The 17,546-nt window shown below is 61.9% G+C and overlaps 1 protein-coding gene across 5 annotated transcripts in view; it reads left to right on the forward strand.

Annotated features, from left to right (window-relative positions):
• Positions 1 to 5,207: 5,207 nt before the first annotated feature.
• Positions 5,208 to 17,546, forward strand: part of PLEKHA6 (pleckstrin homology domain containing A6) — a 30,436-nt gene continuing 18,097 nt past the window's right edge. For 2 of the 5 annotated variants that reach the window (XM_079327369.1, XM_079327370.1), the window contains exons 1-6: positions 5,425 to 5,613; positions 14,822 to 14,902; positions 15,014 to 15,128; positions 15,227 to 15,331; positions 15,403 to 15,475; positions 15,763 to 15,863. In XM_079327369.1, the coding sequence (XP_079183495.1) occupies positions 15,027 to 15,128; positions 15,227 to 15,331; positions 15,403 to 15,475; positions 15,763 to 15,863 (381 nt within the window). In that variant the 5' untranslated portion in view covers positions 5,425 to 5,613; positions 14,822 to 14,902; positions 15,014 to 15,026. Of the gene's footprint in view, positions 5,261 to 5,423; positions 5,614 to 14,821; positions 14,903 to 15,013; positions 15,129 to 15,226; positions 15,332 to 15,402; positions 15,476 to 15,762; positions 15,864 to 15,901; positions 17,273 to 17,546 lie in introns of those variants that run through there. The other 3 variants (XM_079327371.1, XM_079327368.1, XM_079327372.1) reach the window with 3 other exon arrangements.

The raw sequence follows: 17,546 nt of genomic DNA on the forward strand, positions 1-17,546 counted from the left end.
GGGAGTGTCCCCATGCCCTGAGGTGGCCGTGGGGGCTCTGGGGACAGCTGGTGGCCCTGTGCAGCCAGCTGGGGATGGGTGGCAGAGGGTGGCTCAGGAGCTGCAGCCCTTCCTGCCGGGATCAGGCAGGAGTAGCAGGTGGCTGCTGCTGGTAAACAGGCTGGGGCTGCTGCTGCACCCCAGGGCCGCTTGTGCAAGAGGGGCGGGGAGCTGGCTGCAGCTCCTGGGGCTCCGCACCCCGGGAGAATTCCCGGCTGGATCCAGCCTTGGGAGAGCAGGGAGTGTGAGAAAAACAGAGGGGTCACAGATGGGGATGTCCCCACAGAGGTGTCACAGAGAGGTTTCATCTGCACTCCTGGGATTTTCTTTTCCTGTGGGTGGTTCCCGGGATCATCCCCGTGTCCCCGAGCAGGACACGCCACCGGCCCCGCTCGCCCCTCGGGCTGGAGCAGCTCCCAGCCCAGCCTCGCCCATGGTATGTGGCCATCCCAGTTTGGGGCTGAGCCTGAAGAATTGGGAAAAACAGGGCAGGGTTTTGTCCTGCGGAGGTTCTGTCCCGCGGCAGGAAGGGCGGCAAGTCCTTCCACACAAGGAAGTCCCGCGGTGGCACGAGGAAGTCGTGCAGTGGTGGCACAGCGTGGCCACCAGCAGCCACCGCGTCCCCAGTGGCCCGAGGGTCCCCGCGGGGTGGCACCGGCCACGCTCTGCCCTTGTCACCCCCGTGGTGTCACCGCAGTGAAAAGGGACATTTCCCACGGCCGCAGGTGCCCCAGCAGCGCGCTGAGCCCCTCCCACCTGTTGTTTTGGTTTTTTTTTTTGGCTAAACCCCGCGTGTTTCGCTTCTCCCACACGGTTCGTTCCCCCGTGCCCGTGTGCCTGGTGCCCAGTCCCCTTCCCAAAGCTCAAATCCCACTCCCACCGCCCCGGGAGCTCAACCGCACCTGAAGCACCACCCCAAAGCAGCGAGAGGCTCCACCCTGGGCTGGCACCAGCACGGGGGAGGGCAGGACTGGTGACAAGGGACTCGGGGAGCGCTGCTGTGGTTGTCGCTGTGGCTGTGGCTGTGGCTGGCGTGGCTGGAGCAGCGGGAGTGGCGTGAGAGGCAGCACGGCCGGGGGTGTGCGTGCTGTTTATATAGGAAGGAGCCGAGCTGCAGGTTCGGATTTCAGCCCTCGCTTATCAGCCGGGCTGTTCCTGCCACTGGAGCTTTTCCCGTCCTTTCCCCGCCAGCCCCGGGCTCTTCTCCTCGGTTCTGCCCGCGGCAGCACCTGGAGCAGGTAACAGAGCTCCGTCCTCACTGCCCGGCCTCTGTGGGGTTAAAAATGGGATTGAGGAGCAGGGATGGAGGTGCTGGAGGGGTTTGGGCTGTGCTGGGGGAGCTGCAGATCGGGTTTGGAGCAGCTTTGGGTGGGACAGCACGGGCAGGTGGCACGGTGGGCACGGCGGGCACGGGCCTGGCCATGCTCTACCAGGGGTTAATTCCGGGCTGGAGCTCCGGGGAAGGTGTGGCAGCAGGATACGGCTGGCAGGGCCAGGAGCAGGGCAGAGGCAGAGGTGCCTGGCTGGGAGGGTTCCTGCCCGGCTAGGGGGGTTCCTGCCTGGCTCAGGGGGATCCTGCCTGGCTCAGGGGGCTCTCCCTGTGCCACTGGAGCCTGGGGGAGCAGCCCTGAGGGATTCTCCTGGAGATTCCACCTAAAATCTCCTGGAAGTGCTGCTTCAAATCACCTGGGGGAGACCCTGCTCTGTCTCCTGCTTCATTCTCGCTAAAGGGGTGTTTTAGGAAAAGCTCTTTTAGAGTCACCCTTCCCTGTGGGCTCTGTCACGCTTCCCAGGGTTTTTTCTGGAGACTGGAAAAGCTCCTTCCTCCCCAAATCCCAGTGGCAGGTGCTCCAGCCCCTGTTTGGCAGCACTGTGTGGGTGTACTGGGTTTGGAGCATTCCCTGGCCTGCTGTGGGATGTGGGATGGCTGTGGTGGGATTTCCCTGGCCTGATGTGGGGTGTGGGATGGCTGTGCTGTGTTTCCCTGCCTCCTGTGGGATTTGGGATTGCTGTGGTTTCCATCCCATGGCTCCCAGCCATCCATGGGATGCCCAGGAGCTGGGGATGAACTCTCCAGTGCTGGAAGGGGCAAGTTTGGGGCTGAGTTTGGTCCTGGCTCCATCCTGCTCCATTCCTTGAGCTCGCTCCATCCTGCTGGGATAGGGAGAGGCGAGAGGGGAGAAGGCCCTGGGGCAGGCTGAGGGCTTGGATGACTTTTCCCTACTTTCCCAAGGAGCTGAGGTTTGGGATCACATTCCCTCAATTCCTGGTGGCTCCTGGCTCAGACTGGGATGGAGAAGACTGGTTCCAATCGCATGGAACAGCATCCCTGACCTAAAACCAGGGAAAATGGGAGGCACAGAACCACAGACAGCTGCTGGAGGGATCCCCCAGCTCCACGGTGCCAGTTGCTCATCCCTGAGAGCTCCATCCCTGAGAGCTGTGCCCTCAGAGCTCCATCCCTCAGAGCTCCATCCCTGAGAGCTGTGCCCTGAGAGCTCCATCCCTCAGAGCTCCATCCCTGAGAGCTCCATCCCTGAGAGCTCCATCCCTGAGAGCTGTGCCCTGAGAGCTCCATCCCTGAGAGCTCCATCCCTGAGAGCTGTGCCCTGAGAGCTCCATCCCTCAGAGCTCCATCCCTCAGAGCTCCATCCCTGAGAGCTGTGCCCTGAGAGCTCCATCCCTCAGAGCTCCATCCCTCAGAGCTGTGCCCTGTGGAAACACGGAACGAGCCTCGGGCTCTTCCTGGGGCTGAGCAAACCAGTCCCAGTTCCTCAGTGCAGCTCCTTGGTCCTGGCTGCCCGTGACACCCTTGGAGAGATCCCGTGACAATTTTGGGAGGGATTCTGTGATATTTTTGGGAGGGATCCTGTGACATTTTTGAGGGCATTCCAAGGGGGAATCCTCTGACCATCCCGAGCTGCTCCATCGCCGCCAAAGGCAGCGCCGGGGGGTCTCTCCAGCCCGGGACTGGCCCGGCTCCAGCCCGGCTCAGCCATCCCGTCCTTCCAGCTTCCCTCCCCGGATCCCGAGGCTGCTCCTCCCCCGGGGCGGAGGGAGAGCGGGGCTGCGCTCACTTGTTCGGGAGAAGGAAGGGGGAACTGGCAGCGGGTTCCTGCGCTGATGGGATTTCTGGGAAGCAGCCTGGAGCTTCCCGATTTCCAACTGGAAGCATCCTACGGTGACTGAACCTCACCCAGGGCGAGAGCTCGCCCTGCAGAGCCCAGCCCGCCCTGGCGCTGCGGAGGTGGCGCTGGGACGGGGACAAGTGACACGGCCGGGGCTGTTTGGTGACACAGAGGTGTGTCCTGTCCCCGCGCCTCCTGCGACACTCCCAGGGCTTGGCTGGGTGTTCGGCTCCCTCTGTTTTTCCCCCAGCAGATTTTTGGCTTTTCCCCCGCAGCTGCTCCCCGGGGCTGCTCCGGGCTTGGGGTGCTAATGAGGACGCGGTTGGGGAGCTGGGAACGAGCTGTGATTCACCGGGAAGCTGCTCCCGGCCGTGCCAGGCACACCAGGGTGGGTGTGGTGACATTAAACCAAGGTTGTCGCATCCGAGCATGGCAGAGGGAAAGGCTGTGAATCCCCCCTGGGATGTCCCAAGGGATGGCACCGCTTCAATCCTGGCAAAGGCTGCAGGTTCTGAGATTTAGGGTCCCCTGATCCTGGGATTTGTGGAGCACTGAGTGTGGCTTTTTTAGATCTTTTTGCTTAGGGCAAACCTGATTTGTGGGATCTTTGTCTCCTTTCTATACAGAGATTGTGAGGTGAGCACGTGCCCATTTTTTTGGTGAAGCTGGAGCTGCCGTGACATCCATGTGTGCCAAGCTTGGCTCCACGGTGGCTCTTCCCAGGCACTCGGGAACGCTTTTTGCCTCTCCACACATTTCCTGGCACCCAGGCTGTCACCCTGGGCTGATCCCAGGGCCGTGGGATGTGGCACAGATGGATTTGGGGCCGGAAAACCACCAGGGCCTGCCCGGGGCCGGCTCTGCTCCCGTCCTTGGGAGCTGTTTGGTGCCGAGCCCTTGCGCAACCCGCGCGCGGTTGTGTCACTGCGGGTGACAGGCTGTTCCCAGCCCCGGCAAGGTGCAGGATCTGATCTAAAAAAGGAGAATTTCCCCATTCACACCCAGCCCGACCCAGCAAGGGACATGTGGCACAGCACCAGCAAGGCAACTGGGGCGCTCGGGGAGGTGACAAGCTGCCCACGGTGACAAGTTTGCTGTGTCACCGGAGCAGAGCCGCTGCTGCCCTGCCATCCCGGCCTTGGGACCGTGCTTGGGATCCATAAATCTCCCCCTGGCACCTTCCCAGGCTCCCGCTCCGGCAGGTGTGGGGCTCCGCGGGGCCGGCTATGCCAGGAATGTGCCGAATGTGTCGGGGCTTGACTGCGGGAGGTCGGGGCGCGGGGTTGGGATGAATCACGGGAGGCCTGGCAGAGCTGCAGCTCCCGGGCTGGGGCAGAGCCAGCGCTGCCCAACCCCCTGATCCAGAGCCTCCAAACCCCACTGGGAAATGGGGTCCTGCGGCACCAGCATGGATGTGGGAGCTGCTGCTGCCTGTGCCCATCTTGGGTGCCACGTTTGTGGTTTCAGGTTATTTTTTTTGGTTGGTTTTTGGGGTTTTTTTTGTGTTGGAGATCCAGCAGTGAAAAATTGGGGAATTTATCCAAAAAACGTCAAAAGGCTCCGGAGGGAGTGGCACAACCTGATGGAACCCAGGCTGGGGCTCAGCCTGCGGCCCATCCTGGTGGGCTGGAGCGGGAATTGCAGCTCCTGGATTTCCAGAGCCTCAGGAATCACTGCTGGGAGCTGGGGATGCTCCCAATTAGGGGTGTTCATGAGGAGTTTGTGGGAAATGGGAACTCCCAAAGCTGTGCCCATTCCACGGCATCTCACAGACATGGGGATCCAAATTGAACCCCACATAAGACACAGGGAGCCCAAACGAGCCCCACATCTGCAACCTTTATCAGCTGCTGTGGCTGGCTCGTTCCCCTGGGCAGTTTTGTGGCCTTTTGGTGGGATTTGAGCGTGATTGAAACCATCCCGCGGCCGGGCTGGCTGCAGCCCGCGGGGTGGTGCCGTGCAGATGTTTGTCCAAGGCTGTTTGTGATCATTCCAGCCCGGACGCCCCCGGCGCTGCAGCTGGGGCTGGACAAGGGTGAAATTACCGGGGTGGCCGTGTCGGGAAGCGGGAGCTGGGCGGTGGTGGCGGTGCTGTGAGTACCTCCAGAGCCGTGCGACATGGGACAGGGATGAGGGACAGGGGTGGGGATTGTTTGTGGGGACAAGCTGAGGGGAGCTGGCATAGGATGGTCCTTGGGGCTGGTGGCGACAGAAGCGCAGGGTCCCCAGGTGCCACCGCGGTGTGGGGCTGTGCAGGGACACCGCAGGGACACCGGCGCAGCCCGGGGTTAATCATTCAACCCCTCGGCAGGTTGGGTAACGCGGCCAGCAGCACGGTGGGGGCGGGGGGAGGTGACAGGGACATCTGTCCACCCTTCGCAGGGCTCAGGCGCAGGGACAGCGCTCGTGCTCCTCCTCCTCCAGCCCCCTCTCCGTGGGGATGCAGGTGCTGATCCCCACAGCGTGGCATGGCGGGTGGGGAGGGGACAGGGACACTGTGACAGCACCGTGTGGCTGCTGAGCCGGAGCCGGGCTGGCCCCCGGCAGGGCTGAGGGAGCCAAGAGCCACAGCTGGGTTGTAAACACGCCGGGATAAAGTTACAGCCATCGATGTTCCTTGGAAAAGCTGCGGGGAAAGGGAGAGGGAGCTCCGGGAGCGCCGAGCTGCAGTCCTGGCTGGGCTGGAGGGAGCGGCCCCTGCCCCTCCGAGCCGCTCCTGGCTGGGCTCAACCCCCAGGATCGCCCTGGGGACAGCAGAGATCCCGCTGGGATGTGACAATTTGGATGTGGCGATTTGGATGTGGCAGCTCGGTGACACGCGGGGCTGCTCTCAGCACTCGTGTCCCGGGGACACGGGTGGGGAAACACGCAGCTGGGACACTGCAGGGGCGGCTGTGGGGCCGTGGGGGCGTGGGACCCCTTGGATCCCTCTTTCCTTCCCGGCCGATTGTCCTGCAGCGACATCGCCGTGTCACTGTGCCATTAAAGGCAGGGATGGCTCCTGGCGCTCCGCCCGGAGCCGAGGGGGTTAAGCTGGCGGCAGCTGCGGCGGCTGTTAATGATTGATACCAATGACGGTCTCCATGGGCTTGGAAGGGAAATCATCCGCCCCGGCCGGCTGCGGGAGAGCCACCGGCTCGGCGAGTGGCGCAGCGGGCGGAGGGGACGCGCGGTGACACCGGTGAGTGTGTGCGTGTGTGTGAGAGTGGCGCTGTGACAGAGCCTGGACGTGTCACACAGAGCCTGGATGTGTCACACGGAGCCCAGACGTGTCACACGGAGCCCAGACGTGTCACACAGAGCGTGGCTGTGGCACACAGAGCCTGCCCATGGCACTCGTGGGCCATTGTCTGTGGCCAGTGCCACCGTGAGCAGCCGGTGTCCCGGGGGTGGTGACAAGCAGAGCTGGCAGGAGCAGCACTCCAGGCACGGTGCCATCGGGGGCTGGGTGGGATTATGGAGCTGCACAGCTCGGGCAGGTGCCGGGGATTTGTCCCTGCAGGATTTTCACAGCGCCGGTGCCGTAATCCCCTGAGCTGACCTGGCTGGGGAGGGGCTGGGGCTCTGCCACTTTGCTGCCAGGGATTGCTCGGGACAGGTATTCCCGACCCTGGAAGTGACTTCCTGAAGAGCTTAGGGAGAGTTCAAACCCTTCAGGGGTGAGGCCAGGTGACAGCTCAGAGGTTGTGTGGGGTATGGTGGCAGTGGGTGGGAATGGTGGCTCTGGGTGGCAATGGTGGCTCCGAGTGGCAATGGTGACTTTGAGTGGGAATGGTGGCACTGGATGGGAATAGTGGCTCTGAGTGGCAGTGGTGGCTCTGGAGGAGAATGGTGGCTCCAGGCAGGAATGGTGGCATTGGGTGGAAATGGTGACTCCAGGCAGGAATGGTGGCCCTGGATGAGAATGGTGGCTTCTGCTGGCTATGGTGGCTCTGAGTGGCAGTGGTGGCACTGGATGGGAATGGTGGCTCTGGATGGGATTGGTTGCTCTGGATGAGAATGGTGGCTCCAGGCAGGAATGGTGGCTCTGGGTGGGAATGGTGGCTCTGGGTGACAATGGTGGCTCCGAGTGACAATGGTGGCTCTGGGTGGGAATGATGGCTCTGGGTGGGAATGATGGCTCTGGGTGACAATGGTGGCTCTGGGTGGGAATGGTGGCTCTGGGTGGGAATGGTGGCCCTGGGTGGCAGTGGTGGCACTGGGGGCCCGGTGACCCCGTGCACAATAGACTGGGCTCTGTCCCCACGAGGGGACAATGGAGCACACCAGAGCTGCCAGGACATGGACTGTCACCGCTCTGTCCTGATCGGGGGCTGTCACCCTCCCCAAATGTCCCCTCGGGGTCAGGATGCCGCGCCTGCTCCAAGCCCCGGCAGCAGCAGCAGCAGCAGCAGTGATTTTGGCCAGCAGCCCCGCGGGCCGTGCTGGGATGGAGCCGGGGTTTCCAGGGAGATAAAACACAAACTCCCGGTGCTTTTTTTGTGCTTTTTGTGCTTCTCCCCGACCCCAGCTGGCGCGGCAGCGGGGGACTCGCCCTCCCACCAGGGCCGGCCCCGCTGGCTGCCAGCAGCCGCTTTGTTCTCTGGAAATCCCCAGCCTTGCCCCGCTCCATCCCACCGGGAGCTTCTCCCGCTGTCCCTCCCCGCGCCCCCACGGCCGGGATGTCCCCGTGTGACGCCGCTGATGTCACACGTGGGCCGTGGGCGCTCAGGAGCTGCCGGGCCGCCCTTCCTGAGGACTTTGCCCGGCTGGGCAGGGCTGGCAGAGCAGCCCGGCAGCTTCCCAGGGGATCCAGCCCTGCCCTCGCCTCCGCCTCCCTCCCTGCGCGGCTCCCACGGGAAACTCAGGGCTGGTGGCGAGTTGGTGGCCAGAGCCTCCCGCAGGAGAGGGTGGGGCATCGGGGTTTGAGGGTGGTGTTTGGGACTGAGTGGCCCTGGGCTGGTTTTTGGGGACTGAGTGGCCCTGGGATAATGTTTGGGGTCTGGAGCATCCTGGAGTGGTGTTTGGGGTTTGGATGCTGTTTGGGGTCTAGGTGACCACAGGAGGGTGTTTGGGGTCTAGGTGGCCCTGGGGTGATTTTTGGGGTCTGAGAGGTCCTAGGATGGTGTTTGGGGTCTACAGGGTCCTAGGATGGTGTTTGGTGTCTGGGGTCCCCTAGGATGGTGTTTGGGGTCTGAGAGGTCCTAGGATGGTATTTGGGGTCTGGGGGTTCCAGCCCCAGTGTCCAGGTGACCCCACTCAAAGCCTGGAGGTGCTTTGGGAATGGCTCTGGCAGCAGCCAGGGGAGGAGGTGACACTGGGGACATGGCTGCAGGCACAGCCCTGCACGGGCCATTGCTGCTGCTGCTGCTGCTGCAGCGACTTGTGAGTGTGGCCAGTGGTGACAGGAGGGATGTGACAGCAGCAGGAAGGGTGACTCGGCCACCACAGCCCTGATTTTGGCACGGCTGGCCCTGCCTGGGCACGGTGCTGGCAGCAGACAGGGGCAGTTTGTCACAGGGCTGAGGTGGCAGTGGGGACGTGGCACTTGGACTGGCACTGTCCCTTCTGGGTGGCTTCACAACAGCACCAGCACAGACAAAGGCAGGGGACAACACCAGCTCCTCACTGCTCCTTGTCCTCATCCTGGTGACAGTGACTCTGGGGTGGCACCGAAGTGACACAGGCACAGGAGTGGGATTTGTTCTCCAGGAGTGGGAATTGTTCTCCAGGGTTGGGATTTGTTCTCTGGGAATGGGGTTCGTTCTCCAGGGTTGAAATTTTTTATTCAGGAGTGGGATTCGCTCTCCAGGGTTGGGATTTGTTCTTCAGGGTTGGGATTCGTTCTCCAGGAGTGGGATTCATTCTCCAGGAGTGGGATTCATTCTCCAGCAGGGCTGTGCTGCCCCTGACCCCCAGCCCTGATGGATGCAGGGCTGGAATTGCTGGCTCAGCTGGATGGAGGGGCCAGGATTAGGGCTGGGCTGGGGTTGTGGAGCAGATCCATGCTGGGAGCAGCAGGATCTGCCAGGAGCTCCTCAGGGATGAGGGGGGAGCCTCAGCATGTGGCTCCACACTTGGATTTTGAGTGCCCACAAACCACTTTGTTTATTCCCATTTATTTACTGTGCTGCAAATCCGCTGGCTCTGGGATTGGATGAGGGGCTGGGGGAGTTTCCTTGCTGTTCTTCATCTCGTTTTTCCTCTTCCCTGCAGCCTTTCCTTCCCTCTCCCAGGGAATTCCTACAAGTCCAGCTGGGATGAGCCTGTGTGGAGATGCTGGAGCAGCTGAGCTGCTGCCACCCATCCCTGCCAGACCCTCCCAGTAAACTGAATTCCATTTAATTTTTTAATCCCTATGCATTAAAAAATCCTTCCCAGCACATGGACCCAGAGTGCAGAGCATCCCTGGGGGGTTTTTTTATGCCTTATAATCAATTTTTTCCCACCCTGGGCTCCTCAGCAGTTTGTCCTTGCTGCTCCAAGGGTGGATTGTCCCTGGTGGGGACCGTGGGTGACAGGGTGACCCCGAGTCCCCTCCCATGGGTGCTGAGCACTGCAATTCCCAGGGAGAACAGGATTTGAGAGGGATGCAGCCCGGGAGGAGAGGGAGAGGTGAAGAAAGGGTTGGAAAAATACGGGAGGGAGGGAGGAGGATGGGAAGGAGGGAGGGAGGCCAACGTGCGGGGCGTGTTTGGCTGGTGGCCACACAAATCCCATCCCTGGAATCCAGGAACACGGAAAACCTTTGGATGAAGGAATTTTATGGCCTCTGTGGGGGGGAATTTGGCTGCCTCCACCCCCATCCCTGGCCTGTCCCACCCTCACCCCCTCATCTGTGCCCTCCACGAGCCATGGGGGTCCCTGACATAGCTGGGATGGGGACAGAGTGTGACAGTGACTCTGGGGGTCTTTAGGGACAAGAGGTGGCACTCACAGTGTGACAGTGGCTCTGGGGTTCCTTGGGGACCAGCCCCAACCATGGTTTGTGGTTTGAAGAGCAGGAAAGCCTGCTCCTCCCACACTATCCCCAGATTGCTGTCCCAAAAGCAGCCACAGCCTCCCCTGGCAGGTCCCTTCCTGCCGTGGTGGCAGTGCCACCGAGCGAGCGCTGGCATTGTCACCGAGCAGGGCTGGCACTCACCCATGGCTGTTGGGGGACCTTGGCCCCAGATCCTTGGCTGGTGGTGATGGAGGAGCTGGTGAGTCACTGTGCTGGGGACTGGGGACAGGAGGGGACAGGAGGGGACAGGAGGGGACAGCAGCACGGGGGCGTTTGCCACCAGTTCAGACCCTGGTGTGAGGCTGATGCTGCCCATGGCACTGTGGTGATGTTTGTCCATGGATGTGCCTCACCCCACGGCCTAAAAAGGAGGATTTGGTTGGTTTGGATTCATTTTAGTTTGGATTTGGTTTGGCTTCAGATTTGGTTTAGCTTGGATTCGATTCAGTTTGGATTTGGTTTAGTTTAGATTTGGTTCGGTCTGGATTCAGTTTGATTTGGATTCGGTTTAGTTTGAACTTGGTTTGGGTTTGAATTTGGTTTGGGTTTGGTTGGGTTCAGTTTGAATTTGATTTGAATTTGGTTTGGGTTCAGATTTGATTCAGTTTTTATTTGGTTGGGTTCAGTTTGGATTTAGCTTAGTTTGGATTTAGTTTGGATTTGATTTGGTTTGGTTTGGATTCAGTTTAGTTTGGATTTGGTTTGTTTGGATTTGGTTTAGTTTGGGTTTGGTTTAAGTTTGGATTTGGTTGGGTTTGGTTTGGATTTGGTTCAGTTTGGATTTAGTTTAGTTTGGATTTAGTTTGGTCTGGATTTGATTTAGTTTGGATTCAGTTTAGTTTGGATTCAGTTTAGTTTGGACTCAGTTTCATCCGTACCATGGTTGGCCCATCCTGGGATGGGCTGGAACTGCTGCTGCCATCCAAAGGGCAGGGGGACATCCCTGAGCTGGTCACTGGTGCTGATCTCACCCCAAACGGGTGCAATTCGGGTTTTTGGCAGTCCCACGGTGCTCCCGGGTTTTTCCAGAGCGGGGCCGTGCCGGGATGGAGCCCAGCAGCCTCCCCGTGCTCGTCTTCCTTCTTTGGAGCTTTCTTGGAAATGTCAGCCAGATTCCTTCCCTCCCTCACTCCCTCCCTTTTCCCGAGGGTTTCCTACCCGCCCTGAGGGCTTGGGATTCTCTTCCCAAAGTCCAGGCGGAGCCCAAATCCTGCTGCTCCCTGCTCCCAACCCGTGAAGGCTCCCCGGGATTTTTTGGGGGTGCTGGTGCCCTGTGGGGTCTGTCCCCACCTCCCCCCCTATTTGGAGCTTGTGCCCATCCTGGTCCCCGGGATTTCCTCCCGGTGTCATCTGGGGAAGGAACAGCCACGGGGAGGAGGGGACACACCCGGGGATGGGTTGGGGACACCCAGGAATGGCTTGGGGACACCTGGGAGTGGGTTGGGGACACCCAGGAATGGTCTGGGGACACAAGCAGGGACAACTTGGGGACACACAGGGATGGTTTTGGGGGCACACGGGGATGCTTTGGGGACAAAGCCAGAGATGGTTTAGGATTACTCAGGGATGGTTTGGGCACACGCAGGGAGTTTGGGGAGACACAGGGATGTTTTCGGGGGACAAGTAGGGACAGTATGGGGACACGCAGGGATGGTTTTGGGGACACACACAGGGTTGTTTAGGGGATACTCAGGGATGGTTTGGGGACACCCAAGAATGGTTTGGGGACACAAGAAGGGATAGCTTGGGGACACACAGAGATGGTCTGGGGACACACAGGGATAACTTGGGGACACACAGGGATAGTTTTGGGGGCACTCAGGGATGTTTTGGGGACACTCAGGGATGTTTTGGGGGCACTCAGGGATGTTTTGGGGACACAAGCAGGGGGAAGGGACGCAGCCGCTGAATCCAGGGCAGTGACAGCACTCACTCAGCTCAGCGCGGCCGCTTCCCTCGCTGTGCCACCCGCCCTCCTCACTGCCCTGCCGGCCTGGGGGGGCCCCGGGAACCCCTCCCAGCCCCTCTGAGCTCCCCCAAACCCCTCCCGAGCCTCCCGTGCCGCCCTTCCCTGCCAGCAGCATCTCCCCGGCCCCGCACCTGTGCTGGGGGAGGCGGCTGTGCCGCGCTGCCCTTCGCCTCTCCTCTGCGGGGACGCGAGCGGGAGCTGTTTGTCCCCGCTGTCGCCTTCCCCGCCGGCTGCCGCACACCGGGGCTGCCCAACCCCGCCGCTCCCGGAGCCCCCGGGCCCCTCCCGGAGCCCCCCGGAGCTCCGGCACCGCCAGTGCCACCGGCGCGGGGCACGGCACGGACAGGCGCGGCTGGCACCGAGCCCTCGCCCACCGCCCGCGTCCCCCTGCCCGCTCGGGGGTGCCCCGGTGGCCCGCGCTGTCCCCGGGCAGGGCTCTGGTGGCCCCGGGCAGGGCTCTGGTGTCCCCCGGCAGGATTCTGGTGTCCCCTGGCCATGCCGGGAGCTGGGGGCGGGCGCTGAGCCGCCCCCCCGGGAGGGACCATGCTGAAGTTTCGGGCGGACCGGAGGGTGAGGTAGGAGCCCCCAAAGATGCGGGGGGGCCCTGGGGGAGCCCGCGGGGAGCCGGCGGTGCGGGACCCTCGGGCCGGGCAGTGGCTGCTGCATTGCAGTGCTCGGGAGGCGATGGGGACTGGCGAGTTGGTGGAGCGGGGTCAGCCCCGAGCGGCTGCCGGGAGGTTTGCGGCTCTTCCCGGCGGCGGGGGGTGAGGGCAGGGTGGGGTGAGGGGGAGGAAGCGTGGTGGGAGCCAGGAGGAGCCGAGGGAGATGCAAAATGGGGGTGTCCTGCTCGTGGAGGGAGGCCAGGCTGCGGGGACAGGGACCTGGGGCCAGCAGGGATGGAGGGGGGGACATCCAGAGTGGGGTTCAGGGATGGGGGGACATCCAGAGTGGGGTTCAGGGATGGGGGGGGGCACCCAGAGTGGGGTCCAGACCAGCTGGTGGGTGCTGGCAGCGCCCACTCCCCACACCTGGTGCTTTTGGGGTGCTGCTCTCTCAGCGTTTTACCCTCCCCGTGCGTCAGCGTCACTGCGGGGCTGGGACCTGCCCCAGTTCCCGGGATTTGAACCCCTCAGGGGTGACAAAATCACCCGGGAGTGGCTCCAGCCCTGGGTCAGAGCCCCCTCGGCTGTGCTGGAGCGTGGGGCGGGCACTGAGGGGGTTTGGAGAGTGAACCCCCCTGGTTGTGGGGTGCACACACATCCCCCGAGTTTTTAAGGTGCTCAGGGAGAGGATCAGAAACCTGGGAGGAGACTGGGTGGGACTGCAAGGGGCAGCAGATCAGCAGCAGCAGCACTTTTTGGGCTGTCAGTGGTGGATGGGATGGGATGGGATGGGATGGGATGGGATGGGATGGGATGGGATGGGATGGGATGGGATGGGATGGGATGGGATGGGATGGGATGGGATGGGATGGGATGGGATGGGATGGATGGGATGGGATGGGATGGGATGGGATGGGATGGGATGGGATGGGATGGGGTGGGATGGGATGGGATGGGATGGGATGGGATGGGATGGGATGATCTTGGCAGCAGTGTTTTCTTGCTCCAACTTCCCCCGTTTTGGTGACAGGCAGGAGGAGTTGGTGGCTCCGTGTCCCAGTGCCTGGCGGGTTTGGGAAGGAGGGGATGGGATTTGGTGTGAAATTCATGGGATGGAGCCCTGGACCTCATCCATTCCCCCTGAGCACCCCAGGAAGCAGCACAGGAGGGGTTCTGGGGTTGCCTGGCAGTGCCATCTCTGTGGGATGGCCAGAGATATGGGACAGAGTGCCAGTTGAGCCTGGGACAGCCCTGTCACACCACAGCTGGCACTGCCAGGGATCCCTTCAGCTGCACCCAGGGAGTGCCAGGGAGGCAGCAACAGCTTGTGCTGGGAATCCTGGGCTGGTATTTGGGGTCTGGGGTGCCCTAGGATGGTGTTTGGGGTCTGGGGGTTGCCAGCCCCCGTGGCCAGGTGACCCCACTCAAAGCCTCGAGGTGCTTTGGGAGTGGCTCTGGCAGCAGCCAGGGGAGGAGGTGACATTGGGGACATGGCTGCAGGCACAGCCCTGCACGGGCCATTGCTGCTGCTGCTGCTGCTGCAGCGACTTGTGAGTGTGGCCAGTGGTGACAGGAGGGATGTGACAGCAGCAGGAAGGGTGACTTGGCCACCACAGCCCTGATTTTGGCAAGGCTGGCCCTGCCTGGGCACTTTCTGAGAAAAGCCAATGAAATCTTGGAGTGTCTGGGGAAGGGGCTGGGGGGCTCAGCCTGGAGAAAAGGGGGCTCAGGGGGAACCCTCTGATTCTCCGTGACAGGAGGGGACAATGAGAGGAGGACAGGCTCCACTTACCATCCCTAGGAGTGTCCTGTTCCGTGGGTGTGGCACTTGGGGACACGGTTTGGTGCTGCTGAGTTGATGGCTCTGTTCGGTCATCTTGGAGGGTTCTCCAGCCTTAACAATTCCATGATTCTGGGATGCTGTGGAGGATCCTAAGTCAGGGATTAGTGGGGTGCTCTGGGCAGGGGAGGGGATACCAGCCCTAGAACCAATACAACAGCAAACATGGTGCCAAAGGGACTGCATGGGGGACATGGGGACTCTGAGGGGCTCTGTGGGGGACACAGGGACCCCTAACACCCACCCCATCTGTCCCCACAGCCACAATGAAAGGCGGAACACCTTCCTGCACCCAGTGACGGGACAGGTCCCCGAGGACACCTCAAGGCTTGACTTGCCCAAGTAGGTCACCCCCAATCCCCTGGGTGCCCGTTGGGGTGGGATGAGCAGGGCTGGGGATGGTGGGGGCACAGTGGGGGCACAGACCCGCTGATCCCCTCTCTGGTGTCACAGACAGAGCTCGGACATGTCCAGCAAGGCGAGCAGCAAGCGGCCGGCCACCGTCCCCAGCGAGCCCCCCCACCACGCCATGGTGGCCGAGGTGCCCCCCGAGCGCCCTGGAGGCCGGGTGAGTGCCCAGGGCAGTGTGGCACCGCTGTCCCCAGCTCAGGCAGGGATTCAGGGACCCCAGCCCAGGCACTGAGCATCTCCTCTTGCCCCCTGCAGGCTCCGCGCTCCTCCCGCAAGGGCATCGCCTTCGGGAAGCGCTCCAACTCCATGAAGAGGAACCCCAATGCTGCTGTCACCAAGAGTGGGTGGCTCTACAAGCAGGTACCCCCCTGTGCCACCCGTCCCTAGCCCCACAGAGCCCTGAAACTGCTCTCACTGCCCCTCTCTTGCAGGCCAGCTCGGGGGTGAAGCAGTGGAACAAGCGCTGGTTCGTGCTGGTGGATCGCTGCCTCTTCTACTACAAAGGTACAGCCACCCCCAGTGCCACCAGCACAAAGTCCCGGGCTCTTTCCTGCTCCACCCCGGTGTTTGCAGTGCCCAGGGGTTAATCCCGAGTTTTCCCCGCCTCCCTGGCAGCTCCCGGGCTCGGCCCCGGGCCGGCATCAATAATTGAGGAGGTTGTTTGTGAGCCAGGCTGAGCTGCGGGAGCAGCAACAGGCAGGGAGCCGATCCCACAGGTGGGAGGGAGCCCGGGGCACGGGGGGGCTGTGGGGGGTCCCTCCGTGGGTGTAACCCCAGGATCTGCCCCACAGATGAGAAGGAGGAGAACATCCTGGGCAGCATCCCCCTGCTCAGCTTCCGCGTGGCCGCCGTGCAGCCCTCGGACAACATCAGCAGGAAGCACACGTTCAAGGTCAGTGACCCTGCTGGGGCTTGAGGGGACAGCGTGGCACTGAGGTGGCTCTGGAGTGGCACTGGGGTGGCGCTGGGGATGCTGGCAGGGTCCCTGCTGCTCTGGTGGCTTTCTTGGTGGCGGCGCATGGAGCACGCTGGGGTGATGCCCATGGGTGGGATCTGCATCTGCTGGTGAAACGGGGACAGGGCAGTGTCCCCAAGGTCACCACCCCCCTCTGCAGGGGGGTCCCACCCTCTCCCTGCCCTGTTTTCCCCTCTCCATGGCTGCTGCTCCCCTCCTGGAGCCGCACACGGAGCTGTCCCCAGTTCCAATCCCGGTTTAACCGTGTGACTGGCAAGTGTCACCGAGAGGGGACAGCCTGCCACCGCAGAGGGGAGCAGGGAGAGGTGACAGCAGCTGCTGCTTCTCCACATCTGCTCCTGGCAGGGTCTGAGCTTCCCTGGCACTTTTTGTCATTGCTGGGCACCTTTGGCATCACCGGGCACCTTCCCCAGCCCAGCTGCTCGTGGTCGTGGGTCACTGTGACACTGACACAGTGTGCCCTCCCCATGTCCAGAGCCAGTGCTGGGGTCCCCACAGGGCACTCCCAGTCTAAGGGAGGGATTTGTGTAGCTGCCCCCCCTTAAACCTGAATTTAGGCTCAGCTGAGTGGGGTTTAGCAGGGGAGAGATGGCAATGGGTCACACATGGGGTCTGCCCTGTGCCTGTGCCCATGCTGGTGTCACCTTCTGCAGGTGACAGCAGGGAAGTGACACAGGGGTGTCCAGGGAAGGGTCTGGAGAATCCTGAGGGAGCTGGGGAAGGGTTTGGAGAATCCTGAGGGGAAAGGGCTCAGCCTGGAGAAAAGGAGGCTCAGGGGGAATTTCTGGCTCTGCACAACTCCCTGACAGGAGGGGGCAGCCAGGGGGGATTTGGGATCTCATCCCAGGGAACAGGGACAGGAGGAGAGGAAAGGGCTCAGGCTGGGCCAGGGGAGGCTCAGGGTGGAATTTCATCAAGGAAAGGGTTGGCAGGGGCTGCCCAGGGAGGTTTGGAGTGCCCAGCCCTGGAGATGGCACCTGGAGGTGACACTGAGTGCTCAGGGTGGGGATTGGGCACTGCTGGGATTCAGGAGGCATCCCATGGATCCCATGGATGATCCCAGAGGGATTTTCCAGCCTCAGTAATTCTGTGATTCTGTGAAATCCCTGCTGCCTGACAGTGATGGGAGAAACCTCACTGAGCTGCTGCCCACGTGCTGAGCTTGGCTTTGTGAGGACAGTTTTGTGCAGGGAAGGGCAGAGAGGTTCCCACTCCCCTCCCACTGACCCCGTCTCTGTGTTTCCTCCTCCTCCTCCTCCGAGGATGCCAGGACAGGAGGGGTTTCTCGGTGCCACCCACCACGCCAGCACCCCGCCAGCACCTAGGTACCTTCTTGTGTTTCTGCTGCATGCAGAGGCTGAGGGACCCCCGGGCTCGCTCTGCTCCCCCGCTCCTGCTGATCCCAGGGATGGATCCCTGTGATTGCACCTCCTCCCCTGCCTGCAGAGCTTCCAGAAATGCATGGGGGGCTCAGGAGGTGACCCCAGCTGGGCACGGTGGCTGCATGCTCTGGGGAGGATGGAAACTCAAGGGAGGGGTTTCATCAGACCTCATATTTCTGGTTTAGTTAATTTTTTAAATTTTTTTTTTAAAGAGATT

Source organism: Erithacus rubecula (genome assembly GCF_903797595.1).
Source record: "Erithacus rubecula genome assembly, chromosome: 26".
Taxonomy (NCBI): Eukaryota; Metazoa; Chordata; class Aves; order Passeriformes; family Muscicapidae; genus Erithacus; species Erithacus rubecula.